Source organism: Erpetoichthys calabaricus, chromosome 1, assembly GCF_900747795.2.
Source record: "Erpetoichthys calabaricus chromosome 1, fErpCal1.3, whole genome shotgun sequence".
NCBI classification, from domain to species: domain Eukaryota; kingdom Metazoa; phylum Chordata; class Cladistia; order Polypteriformes; family Polypteridae; genus Erpetoichthys; species Erpetoichthys calabaricus.
In genome coordinates, this window is record NC_041394.2 from 10833381 (window position 1) to 10852748 (window position 19368).

A 19368-nucleotide genomic window follows, 5' to 3' on the forward strand; every position below is an offset into this window, starting at 1 on the left:
CCAGTTCCTAATTCTCTTGCTCGATCTCCTGCTCACTCTCAACAAAATCAGATTCTGAAAAATCAGAGTCCGACTCAGCGATAATAATAAGCAAAACATCCTCTGCTGAGTATTTATCTTTTCTGCACTCGCTTCGCTCCCTCGTGAGATGTTGATGCCATTTTGCCTTTGTTTACATTTGTTTACGTTTCGTAACTCACGCACACGCAAGGATTAGATGCCGAGTCAATGAGTCTAACATTCCTCCGAGCAGAGAGTGAGTTTTGTCGCCATTAACAGCTGATTGTCACCCTCAACCCCTTCCTGTAGACAAAAGCCGACACCTAAACAATGAAGAGTATTATTTATCCCCTTTTTATTATAATTTTTCAGTTGCCTCTTGTACCATATATATATATATATATATATATATATATATATATATATATATATATATATAATTCTCTAAGCCGCCGCCAGAGCGGCACGACACCCATGAAAGCACGCAGGAAGGAACCACGGCCACCATAAGACCATTGGATACGACGAAAACTCGCACAGCCACGCCCACCAACTCGGACGTGACGCCTCGGAAAACATGCCGTCATTTCTGTTTGTCTGTGCCACAGTCCACACGCAGCTCTGAGCCATGTTGACTTTTCATTAGTCAACCTCAGTGGAACCTTGGTTCACACACAGGCAGCGCCACAGAGAGACAGACGCACACACACAGGCAGTGCAAGACAGAGAGAGCCGCGCAATCCTTTAAAACTGAGGTTAAAACACAATGAAGGAAGCAGTCTTTAAAAACCAATAAGCCCTGTACCTCTTTCATTAGCGTCTCACCTGCTTCACCGATGCAGGCCCTGCAACAGTCGAGACGCTTTCTCACCAGCTGACCACCTCTGTGCCTGACTCCACTACTGTCAGTCGCCTGATTAAAAATTGCCTTTTGAAGGGGAGCTGTGGACCCGCTATACCACAGAAACACATTGCCTTCGAGCCTGCTCTTGCTCACTCTAACGTACCGGCTTTCTCTCTCTCCTCACTCGCTTGCACACTGCACAGGGGAGAAATGCCTGCAGCACAACTCCACCCTGAAACCGTTTCAGCCACACTTCCACGCCCCTCGCTACACTGTGAGCGCTGTGATTATTTAATAATGGCCTTTTGAAGGGGAGCTGTGGACCCCCTATACCACAGGATCACCTGTGACATTGCCTTCACATTGTTTTCCTTTTATTTCTGATCCAGTCGAGCAGATCAGACACCCAGGCAAACAACACTAAATAATCAATAGCTGCAACTACTTTGCCCGCCCCAACTCCTCACCTGAGTCGGTTTCGTCTGTGTTCAGCAGTGTTTCCCAATCTCGGTCCTGGTGAACCCCTGTGGCTGCAGGGTTTTGTTCCAACCAGATTCCTAATCATTAATGCCGGTGAAACTCATAAGTCGGTTTTTCAAACGCAGCCGTGTAGCAGATTAGTCTAGCAGGATGTAATAATCCGAGATGAATGCGCGCCCCCGCGCTGAGTGAAAAGCCAATGTATATTGAGTCTAGAAAACATGATCAGCAAGTCTTTGATTGTCTGCAACAAAATGATGAAAGAACGGGCGCATTTTTTTCTCACAAACTGGGTGGGTGGGTGTTAGTTAGTTAATTAGCAACTCGAAGGATTTCAAGATTTAATATACACAAGCGGTAACACTGTAAAAGCAGCCCAAACCAGAAAAGACGGCTGGCAAAAAGTGGCCGACAAATTAAACACGTGTGCATTGTACTTACTGAAAGCAGCGTTACAGATTTTGCAAATGTTCATTTTTTCCCTCTGCTTAAAAAACATTAAAAAAGTGTCGTGATTATGCGGCGTATACTACGCCGCGGGTTGGTGTGCAGCGTGTAAAACAGTTTGTCACGGATAATTTGCCTTTTACTTTAACACGAAGACAATTTCCTGTTAGATTTGCCTTTGCGATGACAATTGATAAGGCACAGGGCCAAACTTTCAAAATGATGTGCATGTATCTGCCAAAACCAGTTTTCAGTCACGGACAGATGTATGTTGCTCTCTCCAGAGTTCCATCTTTTCATTCACTTACTGGTATGCCTGCAGGAACACGTGCAGCGAGCGAGCGAGAGAGAGCGACACACACACACACACATACAGGCGCGCGCGAGAGAGAGCACTGGACGCATAAGAATAATAATACTTCATTACATTGATATACCAGTGTTTTCAGTACTCGAAGCGCTATCCACACAGGGAGAAACCGGGAAGCGAACCCAAAATCTTCCACAGTCTCCTTACTGCAAAGCAGCAACACTACCATTGCGCTACAAGGCAGTTAAAGAATGCACCGGGCTCGATTTTGCTTTCACTTCTGTTTACAGTGATCGGATCGTAGCGTGCATTATTGCAATGTTATTTTTCTTGGTGGTTTATTACATTACGGATGTTTCACATGTTAATTTTTTTCCCTGTGCTTAAAAGACATTAAAAAAGTGTTTCTCAACTGTGACTCCGGAACAACTCAGTACGCAAGCTATATTAAGTGTCAGCAACGAAGACTCGCTACACCTTAATGAACAAGTGCTGAAACTTATCCCTACCGACGAAGTAACTTTCACCAGCGTGGCCTCCATCGTCACAGACAATCCCGCTTTCAGTCACGGACAATTGCATGTTGCTCTCTCCAGAGGTCCATCTTTTCATTCACTCACAGTGGTATCCACAAACCCACCCCATTTGGACAACTGTGTCGTTCAGGAAGTGTTCACCCATCATTTTTGGATTTTTCTTCAGCGTTCAATACTATACAGCCTCATATACTGATTGGGAAATTAAACAGTATGAATGTAAACCCATTTATCACACTATGGATTCAGAACTTTCTTTTAAATCGTTCACAGACAGTTAAAGTTCAGGACACTTTTTCAAAAGCTCTTCATTCAAATACAGGAAGTCCACAAGGGTGTGTCTTATCACCATTACTGTTTACTCTGTACACAAGTGACCTGAGACAGAACAATGACCACTGCTCTATTATTAAGTATGCAGATGACACCATGATCATAGGATGCATATCTGGGGAGGATGAAAGCCACTATCTAAATCAAGTGGACTGTATGGTAAAATGGTGCAATAAAAACTCTCTCACTCTGAATGTAAAAAAGACCAAAGAAATGATATTTGATTTTAAGAGACAGAAATCTGTATTTTCACCTATTGTAGTTTTGGGAGAGGAGGTAGAAATAGTGAATGAACATAAATACTTAGGAACTTACCTAGATAACAATCTTAACTGGAATACAAATACAAAAAAATTATTTTCTAAGTGCAACCTGCGCTTATTTCTCCTCCATAAACTCTAACTATTTAAAGTAGACAAGGATCTCATGTTGTCCTTCTATCGTAGTATGATCCAGTCCGTGATCACTTTCAGTTTCATTGCCTGGTTTAATAGTCTGACAAACCAAAACTCAAAAAAGCTCCAGCAGATTACGAAGTAATGCAGCTAAAGTTATTGGGGCTGATGTAGATGATTTGACTAGTGTGTGTCAGAGGGCAATGCTAAAGAAACTGGAAATCATCTCAACTGATGACAGACATCCATTACATGTAGAACTAAACTTCAGTAAATCAGGAAGGATAGTTGCTTTGAAAACCCGCACAAATCGCTCCAGAAACTCCTTTCTTCCTAGTGCCATACGACTTTTCAATAAGAAATATCGGAGATAATGTTTAAGGTTTTGATATATATCCTGTTACCTTTTTTTTTTTTTTGGTATAGATATGTTTTATCTAACTGCCTTACCTTAACCTTTCTTATTTCTATTTGTCTGTTTTATTTCATTCTGTCTGTTACTTGTTATTAGATTCAACTGAGAAGGCAAATTTCATGTTTTCCTGTGTAAACATGACTAAATAAAGAAACCTAACCTAACCTATCAATACATAATTATGCGGCGTATGCTACGTCGCGGGTTGGCTAGTAGATTATAAAGTGTGTAGATTTTCTGTTGTGAACGAAATGTGTTTTTATGCCTTAGGTTTACTACAGTCCTTTCCAAACCAGTTTAAATATTCTATACTTGTAAAGCATTAGGCTTAAAATATGTACACTTACCAATCTTGTGGTTCTAGTAGGACAGTGAAGGCACCAATAGCTGGAGGTGTTGAGTTAGTTAAGTTTAGACAGTTGTATTTGTGAGGGGTATTTCCAGTATGTCTTGTATACTTAATTTTAAGACACAGTGCTTCATGTAAAGTAACTTTTCCAATTCAGTACATTTTTATTCATTCTTTATGTGCAGTTACAGAGCAATACCTCACTCCAGCTTGCACTGTACATATGGCATAATATTATGAGGCACTGTTGCAAGTAACCATCGTCTCCCAAGGGAAAGAGACTTCATTGTTTGATATCTTACATTTTCAACATTCAGTGTCTTTTTCATATAGCTCAATACTTTTTATTAGAGAGACACAAATTCTTGACATGGATATAGAAAACTGCATAACTGAGAAACATTTACCTACAGATGAGTGATAGTAAACCCATAAACAAGTTTGCTTTATTCCTTAGTAATAAATGCCAGATGTGGCTATGCCAATAATCCATATTCTCCTAAACTCAGCAGTTGTATTTTATTTATTTGAAGTGTCTTAGTATTCTCTTTCAACAGATGCCAGCCATTGACAGCATTCCATTTGCCTTGTTGTTGAGGTCCATTTGTCACAAATGTGATTTTTTTTTTTTTATTATTGTTTTTTTTTCCTTCCCATCCAATAAAAACTTTTTTTGTTTAGATGTGGACTCACTGAGTCAGCTGAGCTCAGCCGGCAGCTCAAGTGTGGATGAAGAGGAAGAAGAGCACTGTGGGAGTATTACTCAAGACATGCCAATGGTTTTAACTCCAGAACAGGAGAAGGTTCTCCTCCGTCATTTTGCGACTTTGGCTGATGACCTTGAAAATGGTAAGACATTCACTGATAAAATTCTCTGTAGTCCTCTTTAAAACAACAATGCCAAAATACTACCATGTCTCGAAATTAAGGATTGTCCACCCCCTCCACCAGTGTATTCTCCTACTTAAGGGGTTTCCCAGCTTCAGTTGTTGGGGACATCTGCGGCTGCAGGTGTTCATTTTAACCAGCTTCAGAAATCATTATGTCCACATTACTTCTAACTAAACTGTTCATTAGTTGCTCCTTTTTCTTCTCATATTTTGCCTTCAGAAAAATGTTCTGATATGATATTTACATGTAACAGAAATTCAGCATTTTTTGCTTTACTTTTAAATATTAAACTTTCTTTTACCATATTCTATAATTCACCTTTTTCTGTGAAGTTTGCTCCGCTGAGTGTCATCGTCGTTGTCTTCTTTCAGCTGCTCCCATTAGGGGTTGCCACAGTGGATCATCTTCTTCCATATCTTTGTGTCCTCTCCATCTTGTTCTGTAACACCCATCACCTCCATGTCCTCTCTCACCACATCCATAAACCTTCACTTAGGCATTCCTCTTCTCCTCTTCCCTGGCAGTTCTATCTTTAAAAACCTTCTCCCAATGTACTCGGCATCTCTCCTCTGCACATGTCCAAACCAACGTAATACTGACTTTGTCTCCCAACTGTCCCACCTGAGCTGACCCTCTAATGTCCTCATTTCTAATCCTGTCCATCCTCGTCACACCCAATGCCAATCTTAACATCTTTAACTCTGCCACCTCCAGCTCTGTCTCCTGCTTTCTGGTCAGTACCACTGTCTCCAACCCATATAACATAGCTGCTCTCACCTCCGTCCTGTAGACCTTACCTTTCACTCTTGCTGATACCCGTCTGTCACAAGTCACTCCTGACACTCTTCTCCACCCTGCCTGCACTCTCTTCTTCACTTCTTTTCCACAATCCCCATTATTCTGTACTGTTGATCCCAAGTATTTAAACTCATCCACCTTTGCCAGCTCTACTCCCTGCATCCTCACCATTCCACTGACCTCCCTTTCATTTACACACATGTATTCTGTCGTGGTTGTCCTACTGACCTTCATTCCTCTCCTCTCATATCTCCACCTCTCCAGGGTCTCCTCAACCTGCTCCCTACTATCGCTACAGATCACGGTGTCATCAGCAAACATCACAGTCCACGAGGACTCCTGTCTAATCTCGTCTGCAGAACTATCCTTCAAATGCTTGGTACATTCTTAGAAAAATTGACCAAATTTAGTGTTAGAATTTCTAGGTTGACCCCATAACATGAAAACTGGGAAATAACAGCTTGCTTAATGAAGTTGGGAGCCCACTTTAAAACACGAGGCTGCGGTTGAGGTAGTCCACAGGATCTTTGATTTAAGCCCATCCATCCATTTTCCAACCCGCTGAATCCGAACACAGGGTCACGGGGGTCTGCTGGAGCCAATCCCAGCCAACACAGGGCACAAGGAAGGAACCAATCCTGGGCAGGGTGCCAACCCACCGCAGGACACACACAAACATACCCACACACCAAGCACACACTAGGGACAATTTAGAATCGCCAATCCACCTAACCTGCATGTCTTTGGACTGTGGGAGGAAACCGGAGCGCCCGGAGGAAACCCACGAAGACACGGGGAGAACATGCAAACTCCACGCAGGGAGGACCTGGGAAGCGAACCTGGGTCTCCTAACTGCGAGGCAGCAGCGCTACCACTGCGCCACCGTGCCGCCCTGATTTAAGCCTTTTATTACTAATCAGCACACAAATGAACACACAATTTAAATAGCTGCTCTGTTTAGCAGGCGGTGAGGGTCCTTTACACCTGTGCTTACACAGCTCATCATTAGGAGACGGTGTTTGGATATACATTAATTAAGGGAGCAGACGTTGCAGAAAAAGGTGAAAGATAAAAGAAAATGGTAACAAAAGTTTTTAAAACTATGGCTAAATGTTTCACATTTTTGAATGTCTCCTAAATGCATCATGTTCGAGTGCTTTTCTGAATACAGAATAAGAAAAGAAAAAATGCCAGCTAATTAAAATGAGGTCATTGTGATGAAAGAGCGACTCGTTGGAATAGAAAAACAGTCAGCCACAGTGGAACCCAAGTACTGAACCTGACAGCCCAACCACGCCAAAGCCCCCCCAACCCGAAATCGTAACTTAAAAACTGTATGCAAAACATGTACATCAGAGTATTGGGTAACAAATGAGGTATTCCTCCACCTCCATTCCAGGGACCTCATTTATAAAGCTTGCGTATGCAAAAAAAAAAAACAAACAACCTTGAAATGTGCGTATGCAACCTAGCATACAAACTTTGGGTATTTTATAAAAGAAATCTTGACAGGGGAACGTGCATACAGTGGCAGCATCTCTGACCCATGCATGCTTAACATTTCGGAGAAAACTGGGGAACAAAGGACATCCTTGATCAAGTAGGGAAATGCCGGCAAACCAGCTAAATAACATTTCACACATGTTGTTCATATCACCAAGTTGTTGTTATAATGTGTGTTGACTTGACAAGCATGTTAAAGCTTAAATGTGATGCACAGGACTGTATTTTAGTTTCCTTTTAAGAGGACCAAGGCTGCGTGTTTGCACTAAAATAGTTTTTTTTTTTTTTTTTTTTTTCTTTCGTCAATTTATATCAACTACCTGTTGTCACTTTTCAGTGTACTGGCCAACAGGTCTGAAATATATTTATTACAGCAGTATTGTCTCTTTCAAATGTACCAACCCTCAATTCCTGTCCTTCCTTTTCTTTCTCCAAGTAACCAATCACCGCACAATCAGCTCTGTAATGGACGTTAAGCCATCTGTAAGCTTAGAACGCCGATTCTTCAAAACTTTTAAGGAACATCGAAATATCTTTGTAGTACATGTTTAATTATTCTATCTTATTCTTCCAGTGTTGCGCCAGCCCAGCAAGAATACAGCGTGAGGCAGGAACAATTTCTGAACTAGCTAGCGCTGCGCCACTGTGTCCTCACATGTTTAATTATTAACAATATAGATTATTTAAAGACTTTAACATTTTATCTGTATAATGTAATAAACATATTTTGCTGCATTTCATTTTAAAAATGATATCGTCATCATATGTAAATATGCACTTTATAAAGTGGCTCAGGTTTTGCAATATTATAACTGTATCGCAAGTTTATAGTGAGGTAATTGTACACTATAAGTACAAACAGTTCTAAAAGGAGTACTTGATGCACTGATTGATTGCGTTTATAGTTCTTGGGATGAAACTGTTTCTGAAATGTGAGGTCCGTACAGGAAAGGCTCTGAAGTGTTTGCCGTATGGGAGCAATTCAAATAGACAGCATGGCTGAGGCAGTGTGTGCTTGATTCTGTATACTGGTAATTCTCTTTCCAATCAGCTGCTCCCAGTGGTGCAGTGAGAGTAATATGGAAAAAGATGATCCGCTGTGGCAACCCCTAACAGGAGCAGCTGAAAGTAGAAGGAGATGCAGTGAGAGTAACAACACTAAAGCAGCTATGGTGTTTAGAATAGTTTGGCCATTTCGTGGACCATTATATTGTTACAGGTTAATTACAATCAGATGCTTTAAATTAATAAACAATATAGATAGATAGATCTTTATTGTTATTGTCACTTTTACAAAGGAACAACGAAATTGAAGGATTGCACATTGGTAGAATAATATGGAGCAGTTTTATTCTGAGTTCAGGGCCATGATTGCTTTCGAATAAAAGCTGTTTTTAAGGCGGTTTGTCCTAGTTTTCATAGCTCTGTATCTCTTGCCCGATGGCAAAAGCTGGAAGAGGCAATGACCGGGATGTGATGAGTCCTGTGAAATGTCAATTGCTTTTTTGCGGCATCGGGAGGTGTAGATTTGTTCCAGTGTGGGGAGGGTACAACCAATTGTTCTCTCCGCTGTCCTGACGACCCTGTGGAGCGCTTTCTTTTCTGAGGAACCGCAGCTGCCGTACCCCACACACACTCCGTACATGAGCACACTCTCGATGGAACAGTGATAAAAAGCAAGGAGCAGATTTTTTGGGAGATTGTATTTTCTGAGAGTTCTCAGAAAGAACCGTCTCTGCTGCGCCTTCTTTAGCAGCTCCTTGGTGTTGGCGCTCCAGGTCAGGTCATCCTCCAGTTCCATACCCAGAAACCTGAACACCGGGACCCTCTCCACACAGGCCCCCCCGCCAATGATAAGTGGCTGGATGTCAGTTTTGTTTTTTCTAAAGTCAATAACAAGCTCCTTCGTTTTTTTGGTGTTGAGGAGCAGGTTATTGACTGTGCACCACTCTGACAGTCGCTCCACCTCGTCCCTGTATACTAGCTCACCCTCCTTGCCCGAGATGAGTCCGACCACCGTCGTGTTATCCGCAAACTTTATAATCTTGTTGCTATGGTGAGTGGGGACACAGTCATATGTGTAGAGGGTGTAGAGGAGCGTGCTGAGCACACAACCCTGCGGCATCCCGGTGTTGAGGCTGAGAGCAGTGGATGTGTGGAGACCCAGCCTGACCCTCTGGGAGCGACCAGACAGGAAGTCCAGTATCCAACTGCAGGTGAGTGATGGAAGTCCCAGATCTGCCAGTTTGGACACCAGTCGTTGTGGGAGGATGGTGTTAAACGCCGAGCTGAAGTCTACAAAGAGCAATCTGGCGTAACTCCCCTGCTGCTCCAGGTGGGTCAGGGTAGCATGAAGGGCTATGGCCACAGCATCCTCCGTGGATCTCTTTGCTTTGTAAGCAAATTGAAATGGGTCCAGGTCTGCTGGCAGGCAGGCACTTCATGATGACAGATGTGAGTGCCACTGGGCGGAAATCATTCAGACTGTTCGTGTTGGATTTTTTCGGCAGCGGAACAATGATTGAGGACTTGAGGCAGGATGGGACAGGGACTGGTTGAAAATCCTGGTGAAGATTCCGGCCAGTTGATCTGCACAGTCTTTCAGCACCCGTCCAGCCACACCGTCAGGTCCTGCAGCCTTCTTTGGGTTCACCTTCCTCATCACCCGCCTCACCTCACACTCTTCCACTGTGATTATATTGCTGTTGTGAACAGGCTGCTGTGATGGAGCTGCTGTTGGTGTCGCCTCAAAGCGGGCAAAGAAGATGTTCAGCTCCTCTGCCAGAGAAGCGTCTCCCTCAGCGGCCAAGGAGTTGCTGGATTTGTAGCCGGTGATGTCCGGTTAATTTCAGTGTATTTGATAATGCGTTGTGGATGTAAAAAAGAAAGGGAAACCACCCGGGAACAGCAGCATTGCTTTGACGCTGGGTGCCGCCAGTTTGTAAAACCAAGCAGAGAACTTGCGTACACCAGGGTTGGAGCTACCATGAAAATGTGCATGGCTTAACGCCAAGTTTAGGTTTTATACATCGCGATTTGAGCGTGGAAACGGGCTTACGCAACATTTTTGTGCGTATGTACCAGTTATACATGAGGCCCCAGGACTGCTCTGGCATGATGCCGCATAAAAAGGCATCTCCAGCTACAGATGCCATTCACAGATTGAAATCAACGAGCGTAGATATGTTCAGTCCCCCCAACACCACCCACCCCATCCCCCCCGCATCAGCCCCCCCCCCCCCCTCTTCTGTTACACCCACCCACACACACACTTACTTTGTCTGTGACTGTCAATCCACTTTGATGCCTGTGTTTGGAGGTTTTTTTTTTGGTTTTTTTTGGCTTTTTTTTTTTTATATAATTTCGTAATTATTTTCACAATTTTGTTTCAGGGTGAAATAAGGTGGTATTTGAGGAATGTTCACAAAAGCACATTTACAAGATGGTTCTGATTTATAAAATTTAAATTGCGTAAAATATGTGTATAGCAGGTTTTATATATCTTTTTTGAGCATATTTTTATAACTTTTTATTTTTATAGCTTTATAATTAAAGCACCCTGGAGTGCTACTGTGGCTGCAGGTTTTCAATTTAACCCTTTTCTTAATTAGTGACCAGTTTTTGTTGCTAATTAGTTTTTGCCTAAATTTTAATTGACATACTATTTAAGACTCAGACCCCTTTTAATTGTTTTGTTTTTTTTTTTCCTTATTAAGCAGCCGTACAATAATGAGATACAAAGTGAGCCAACACATGAGCACCCAACCTGTGTCCTTCATACAATATCTGAAAATAAAGTGGAATGTCTCAGTAATGTTAATCTGCTCGGGTCCACAAAACATTTTGATGTTGCTCTTAGAAAAAAGAAAACAGTTTTGGAAATTTCTGCAGAGACGGAATAACATCACCAAAAACGCCATGGAGTTAAATTACCGGTTTAATTAATAACAGGAATTGTCTTTTTTAATTAAGAAACTGGTCGGAATGAAATTAGATGAAGTTTGAGGTCCAGACTTAGCTGGTCTTGTGATGGCTCACTTCACGTCTCGTTTCTGTTTGCATATTGCTTAAGGAAAAAAAGGAAGGAATTAGGTGGAGCAAGCCTTAATTAAAAAAGTCAATTAAAATGGCAGAAGAAGAAGTTGATTAGCAGCACAAAACTGGTCACTAATTAATAAAAGGGTTCGAATGAAAACCTGCAGACACAGTAGCAGTCCAGGACCAGACTTGGAGACCCCTGATATAGTGAATATATTATTAATTTAATAATAATTTAGTGAAATATATTGTGAATTTCCCCTTAGGATTAATAAAGTATCTATCTCTATCTATCTATCATATAGTGCCTTTCACATCTATCTATCTATCTATCTATCTATCTATCTATCTATCTATCTATCTATCTATCTATCTATCTATCTATCTATCTATCTATCTATCTATCTATCTATCTATCTATCTATCTATCTATCTATCTATCTATCTATCTATCTATCTATCTAGTGCACCTGTTCACACACCATTAGGCTTCTTTTAGTCTTAACATTTACAAAATGTCATTAACGTGGTTAGTTCTCTTTGTTCAGTCTTCATTTTGGAGTGGTCAGCTATTGAAAAAATATATTTTTGTTTTCCTTGTAGAAAAGTTTGATAACAACCTGATGGACCTTCAGCCAAGCACAGAGAGCTTTTTCTTGAACCCACGGCTCAGCATTTCTGCAAGATTTCTTTCTAGATGTCAGAATGTGCAGCGGTAACTTGATCTTTATGTTCACATCTTATTCACCACTGAAGATGACATTAGTTTTAGTTTGGCAGAGAGATGGAACTTTATTTGGAAATTTAGCACTTTACAGAAGTTCTTTAAATTAAAACAAAAAAAACAAAAAGCAGTGACAAATGCATAGCTTCTTTAAAAGGCTACATACTGTTTCCTGCAGTTTTTGTAGTACTAGAGTGTTGTACCGTGTTAGCCATTATGAATGTAAAGAAAAGCCAAGCAGAATGACACTTTTTACTGGCTAACTAAAAAGATTACAATATGCAAGCTTTCGAGGCAACTCAGGCCCCTTCTTCAGGCAAGATGTAATCATTTTTTGGCAACTCTCTCAGTCTTTTTTCAGCCTTTTCTGTTCTTTTGTTCATATAACTAGTGCACTTTTTTTTTTGTTTAAGTCTTGTCTGTGTCTGTTCTTGCTTGTTTAGTATTCCCAACCATCAGTTGAGGGTGGTGCGGTGGGTAACGCTGCTGCCTCGCAGTTAGGAGACCTGGGTTCGCTTCCCAGGTCCTCCCTGCGTGGAGTTTGCATGTTCTCCCCGTGTCTGCGTGGGTTTCCTCCCACAGTCCAAAGACATGCAGGTTAGGTGGATTGACGATCCTAAATTGTCACTAGTGTGTGTCTGTGTGTGCCCTGCGGTGGGCTGGCTGGTTTGTTCCTGCCTTGTGCCCTATGTTGGCTGGGATTGGCTCCAGCAGAACCCTGTGACCCTGTAGTTAGGATATAGCGGGTTGGATAATGGATGGATGGAACCATCAGTTATTAAAATTTCTCCACTCTGCCTCACTTTAGGTTAGCTTCTGGTTTTCCTCCCAAGATCCTCATTTCTACCTCTGAGTTACCAGTTGAGGAGAACAGTAGAATTTCCATTAAGGAAGAGGAGGTAAGAAAGAACAACTTTTTGTTTCTAACTAAATAACTAATATATTGTATATGGAGTGTGTCAATGTCAAAGTGAACTTTTATTGTCATCTCAACCATATACAACAGCAGTTCTCAAACTGGGGTCCGTGGTCAAGCGGTTTCGGTGGGACTGTGAGAAATGATTGCATATTTATACTATTTATATTTTTATAATTATTAACCTTTACCATCTGAGGGGAAGTAAGTGACTGAGCTCCGTCGTTACCCCCATCACCTAGACCAGGGGTCCTCAATCACAGTCCTGGAGGGCCGCAGTGGCTGCAGGTTTTTGTTCTAACCCAGTTGCTTAATTAGAAAGCAATTCTTGCCAATAATTTAATTTTATGGTTTGTTACTGCTTTAACTCTGCCATGTCAGGTCATTCTCATAGCTTATATATTTTCTAAAGATATCATCCAAATGATTTGAAGTCTAAAATGGATGAGTAATTCTCAGTCCTTCACTTTTTTCCCCCCAAGTATTTAATTAAACCCAATAGTGTATGATAAATACACACAGGTGTAAATGGTAACAAGCTAAATGGAGAAATACTGGTCTCTTTTGTCATTTGCATGTTCTTGCTAATTAGGAGCAATTAAAAACCAAGAATACAGCTGTTTAAGACAAAAATAAGCAACAAGGGTTCAAAATCTTAACGAACGAGACAACTAAAGTGAAGCAGATGTGTCACTTGAGCAATAAGTGCTTCTTATTAAGCAATTGGGTTAAAGCAAAACCCTGTAGGCACTGCGGCCCTCCAGGACCGTGATTGAGGACCCCTGACCTAGACCCAACCACTAATCCGCTGTTCTGTTATTCGCTGCCACTGCATTGTTTTCCCACCGTTATTGCTCGGCACAAACCAGCCCTTATTATTTTTATCATAATCAAGAATTTTCGATTCTTTCATAGAATCAAAATACTCGCGAACAGTTTTCGTATATTTCAGAAGCAAATAAGAACGCTAAAGGTGGATCCAGATAATCAACAAACAAACACATCTTACATTTTTTGTGTTAAGTGGTGAAATTGCCCGCTCAACACAAATGGTTAAGGCAAAGCAGATGCATCCATCCCATTAAAATTTTAACTTAAATTTAATAACTAAGATGTACGTAATATTTTCTGAATAAATAATTTTGTCAAAAAATGTTTTATTCACAGCAGCCTGTACCTATGCAGTGCCACGCAATGGGTATGTGGCACCCTTGTGCCAAGTTTTTGGCACCCCCAATTTTCTTGAAATGATATGGATTTTTAAATTTTTAATAAAAGGGTCCATGAGCCATCGAACAATTTTTAAAGGGACCGCCACACAAGAAATTCTAAAGAAGTCTGAGAACCGGCGATATACAAGCATACAGACCGACGAAATTGCGAAGCTCAGGGTCGACAGTGTAACAACTTGACGTGCAAAAAATAAATTAAAAATAGAATTAAAATTTAAAATTAAAACACAAACAAGACAAGACAGAAGTAGCAGCAATATTGACGTGTAGTTAGCAATATGAACGTTGATGCAATGTATGGTATTTGCAATCTATATACATAAATATAGTCAATAGATATGTAATATAATAAATAAATAATAGATAATACAGAAATGATCAGTGTATGATAATAGTTGTTTAAGACTTGTGTAGACAATGACAGGTCAGAATGTTTTACAGCAGAAGGATATCAAGAATGTCAGTATGAGATTTTCAGTTCTTCTCTACCTGCACACTCGTCTTTACAGGACAGTCGCTCGCATGTATAAAAGTTCTGTTTTTAGCGGTGGTTGAGGCCGTGTGGAAGATCCCAGGAGGCAGCCTGGTGTTAAGGAGTCTAACAGCTTGGGGGGGAAAAACTCTCCTGCAGCCCTGTGTGTGTATGTATATGTGTATAAAAAGTATTCAACCCCATCTGGAAAGCCACCGTATTTCCATCTTACATCATTACAACCTATAAAAACCACAAATACAGAGTATCACAGTGAACTTTTTTTGCTCTGTGTACATATTTTGAAACATTTAGAGCTCGGTAAACTAAACGAATGCAAATTGACAGTCATGTTGTAAAAAATGCTTTTGAAAAAGTAATTGACCCCTTCACATGACACACAGTCAGTAGTTGGTAGCAGCACCCTTTGCGGCAATAACTGCTTGCAGTTGCTTTGGGTGGCCATCTACAAGCTTAGCACATCTAGATGAGAGCCATTTATCCCCATTATTCCTTGCAGAGCTGCTCCAGCTGGGCAAAGTTTGAAGGCTTTCGTTTGTGAACTGCAAATTTTCAATTGGATTCAGATCCAGACTGTGGCTAGGCCACTGCAAAACCTGGATCTTCTTTTTGTCAAACCATACTTTGGTTATTTTTGCACAGTGTTTCAGGTTATTGTCCAGCTGAAAGTGGTAGCGTCGTCCAAGTCTCAGTTTCATGGCTGACGTTTGAAGGGTTTCTTCCAAAATATGAATATTGCCAAAAGTTTTGGGACGCCTGCCTTTACACACACATGAATGTTAATGACATCCCATTCTGAATCCATAGGCTTTAATATGGAGTCAGCCCATCCTTTGCCGCTCTAACAGCTTCATCTCTTCTGGGAAGGCTTTCCACAAGGTGTAGGAGTTGATGGGGATTTGTGACCAGGAGAGCATTTGTGAGGTCAGGCACTGATGTTGGACGAGAAGGCCTAACTCGCTCGCCGTCTCCACTCGAATTCATCCCATGTGTTCTGTCGGGTTGAGGTCAGCGCTCTATGCAGGCCAGTTAAGTTCCTCCACACCAAATTCGCTCTTCCATTTCTTTATAGACCTTGTTCTGTGCACTGGTGTGTGTCCAGTCATGTTGCCATCTCCAAACTGTTCCCACAAAGTTGGGAGCATGAAATTGTCCAAAATGGCTTTGTATGTTGAAGCCTTAAGAGTTCCTTTCACTGGAACTAAGGGGCCAAGCCCAAAACCTGAGAAACAACCCCACACCATAATCCCCACTCCACTTGGCACAATGCAGTCAGCCAGGCGAGTATTGTTCTCCTGGCCAGACTCATCTATCAGATTGCGTGATTCGTCACTCCAGAGGACACTTCTGCACTGCTCTGAAGTCCAGTGGCGTTTGGTGGGCTTTACATCACTGCATCTGACGCTTTGCATTGCACTTGGTGATGTCAGGCTTGGCTGCAGCTGCTTGGCCATGGAGACCTTCTCCATGAAGCTCTCTCTCGACACTGCACTGTTCTTGAGCTTTTGGAGGTCTGTGGCTACTGACTCTGCAGAAAGTTGGTGACTTCTGCACACCTCCGCATGCGCTGTCCCCACTCTGTGGCCCACCACTTCTTGGCTGAGTTGCTGTTTTCCCAGTTGCTTCCACTTTGTTCTAATACCACTAACAGTGGACTGTGGAATATTTAGTAGCGAGGAAATTTCACAAATGGACTTATGGCACAGTTGGCATCCTATCCCGTTACCAGGCTTGAGTTCACTGAGCTCCTGAGAGCGACCCAGCCTTTCACAAATGTTTGTAGAAGCCAGCAGTCTGCTTGACGCGGTGCTCGATGTTTCACACCTGTGGCCATGTTTTGGAGGGAGGGGGGGGGGGGTCCCAATATTTTTGTCAACATAGTGTTTTTTTTTTTTTTTTATTTAATTGTAACAAAATGTTCACAAGAAGCCTAAAGGCAAGCCATTTAAGAAGGAAACAATGTAACCAAACGTACCCCCCCCCCCCCCCCCCCAACTCCTCCCAATTGGAGCCTTGAAAGGAAAACAAATAAAAGACTGAAAGAAAAAAAAAAGACAGTAGGTAACTAACAGGAAAGCAATCACAATGCCCAAAAAAGGCTCAAAGAATGTAAAAGAACAATCTCAATGAGATCCAGATGCCCAATTTCTAATTGACTGGGCCAAGATAAATCCATCAAGAATTGGTCTAACTGAAGCACGATAGACTGGCATGAGGACTATTCAAAAGAAATCGAATTGAAAAATGAGGAATGGCGATCGATAGATATACTTTATTAATCCCAAGGGGAAATTCACATACTCCAGCAGCAGCATACTGATACAAAAACAATATTAAATTAAAGATATTAAATACCGCTTCCCGCAGGTATTTGCGTCTCTGTCCACTCTAACTGTGCTAAACCCGGGTAGCTCCACGTTAGCATCTGAGATGTTAGTTGTTAGCCACGTTTCACAACAAACTGCATTCTCTGTAGGGTCCTGACATTTTTCATCAGCGTTGTTGAAAATGACAAGCCCTGGGGTTTTCCATTGAGAGTCTAGGAGTAATTTGAAAGCCGAAGTTAGTAGACAGAACAAATCATGCTGGCAAAAAGTGAGAGTAGATGGGACCTTTTTATATTAAAAAAAAAAAAAAAGTCTCTGGGGCACCAAGGTCACCACAGTCACAGAAGGAAATGAATAGAGAAAGTGACAGACTTTGGTCAACAGAGAAAAGACAGGAGGGCAGTGTGAGAACATGTATTAAAAATAGTACCAGGCAAGCCAAGTAAACAGAGGTGACAAAATGAACCAGAGGAGAATACCACATCCCCTGAAAATATTTTTTAATGGGTAAGTCTGTGAAGTAGTTTTAGTTGTGTGAATTGATAATTGTGATTCCTGGAGCAAAAACAAATATACCTGAATAAACTGTGCCAGAAGAGAGGGGAATCCAATGAAGAAATATCATTAGACCAGAAAGAATGTATGACGTGAAAAACCTATTACACATCAAAAGTGAAGAATATGATGTACAGGCTCTGTTTTAGTTCCCTTTTTAAGAAGGCCAATGCTACAAATTTGTACTGAACTTTTTTTGGCCGTTTATATCGGCTAGCTGTTGTTACTTTTCATAATTGGCCGACAGGTTAGGAATTTTAGGCTTTAATATGGAGTCGGCCCACCCTTTGCAGCTCTAACAGCTTCATCTCTTCTGGGAAGGCTTTCCACAAGGTGTAGGAGTGTGTTTATGGGAATTTGTGACCAGGAGAGCATCTGTGAGGTAAGGCACTGATGTTGGACAAGAAGGCCTGGCTCGCTCGCCGTCTCCACTCGAATTCATCCCAAAGGTGTTGTATCAGGTTGAGGTCAGCGCTCTGTGCAGGCCAGTCAAGTTCCTCCACACCAAACTCGCTCCTCCATTTCTTTATAGACCTTGCTCTTTGCACTGGTGCGTGCCCAGTCAGGTTGCCTTCCCCAAACTGTTCCCACAAAGTTGGGAGCATGAAATTGTCCAAAATGGTTTTGTATGCTGAAGCCTTAAGAGTTCCTTTCACTGGAACTAAGAGGCCAAGCCTGACCCCTGAAAAACAACCCCACACCATAACCCCCCCCTCCACTTGGCACAATGTAGTCAGTCAGGCGAGTATCGTTCTCCTGGCCAGACTCGTCCATCGGATTGCGTGATTCGTCACTCCAGAGGACACATCTGCACTGCTCTCGAGTCCAGTGGCGTGTGGTGGGCTTTACACCACTGCATCCGACGCTTTACATTGCACTTGGTGATGTCAGGCTTGGCCATGGAGACCCATTCCATGAAGCTCTCTCTTGACCCTGCACTGTTCTTGAACTTTTGGAGGTCAATATGAATGTGGTATAATATTTTTGACCAGTAATTTGCACACTGTACGATAATGTGCAGTGAATACACTTGACTTATATTTTTCCTACTCCTTCTCTATACGTTTACCATTTGTTTGCTCAGAGGTTGATGCGCTTGCTGTTTACTGAGTGGTTCTTCTTTTCTCTACCCTAGCGGCCCGTTTCTTCTCTTCTTCCATCGGCATCTTTTCGTGTTAAAACTGATTAAGTCAGTGTTTGTGCTGCAATTACTTAGTATGTTTTTCTTCATTTTTCACTTAAGCTGGCACTTAAGTCTTCAATCTGCCTCAAGAATGATTTAAGATATGAAGAGGTAGGGGAAGTGACGACAAAGGTGGCAGGGATGAGAACGGCGCCCGTTACACATGTAACGCACAGCTGCCCTGCTGCTCGCTGTCGAGAGTTGATTCTACAATAAAATAAAATGGAGGAATAAAAATCCTCACTCAAAAGCGAACAGTAGATGTCACGTAATATATGTGTACCAAATTTCAGGTCAAACAGTTTGTGAGCTACAGGTGATTTAAAATCCTGGACAGCCACGGTAGCATATTATATAAGAAGATATCATTTATTTTACGTTTAAATAAAAATATAGCAAAAGGCTTACAAGTTTCACTAGTAGTTTTTAGGAGGCATTCCATTGAAAGAGCTGGGTTTAGAAGGCGATCAGTAGCTGAAAATTAATCTCTTGGATTTACCAGCATTATCGTGTATAATTTTAGAGAAACAGGAGTGCCTGTCATGGCCGACTACTTTATTTGGGTTGTTTTGCCTTCAGTATTTCTTAGTGGACTATTA

General features: G+C 41.7%; 1 protein-coding gene across 2 annotated transcripts in view; it reads left to right on the top strand.

Moving 5' to 3' along the window:
* Positions 1 to 19368, top strand: part of wdr62 (WD repeat domain 62) — a 242829-nt gene that overhangs the window by 209317 nt on the left and 14144 nt on the right. For both annotated transcript variants that reach the window (XM_028795560.2, XM_051933967.1), the window contains exons 25-27: positions 4791 to 4958; positions 11943 to 12054; positions 12872 to 12962. In XM_028795560.2, the coding sequence (XP_028651393.1) occupies positions 4791 to 4958; positions 11943 to 12054; positions 12872 to 12962 (371 nt within the window). The remainder of the gene's footprint in view (positions 1 to 4790; positions 4959 to 11942; positions 12055 to 12871; positions 12963 to 19368) is intronic.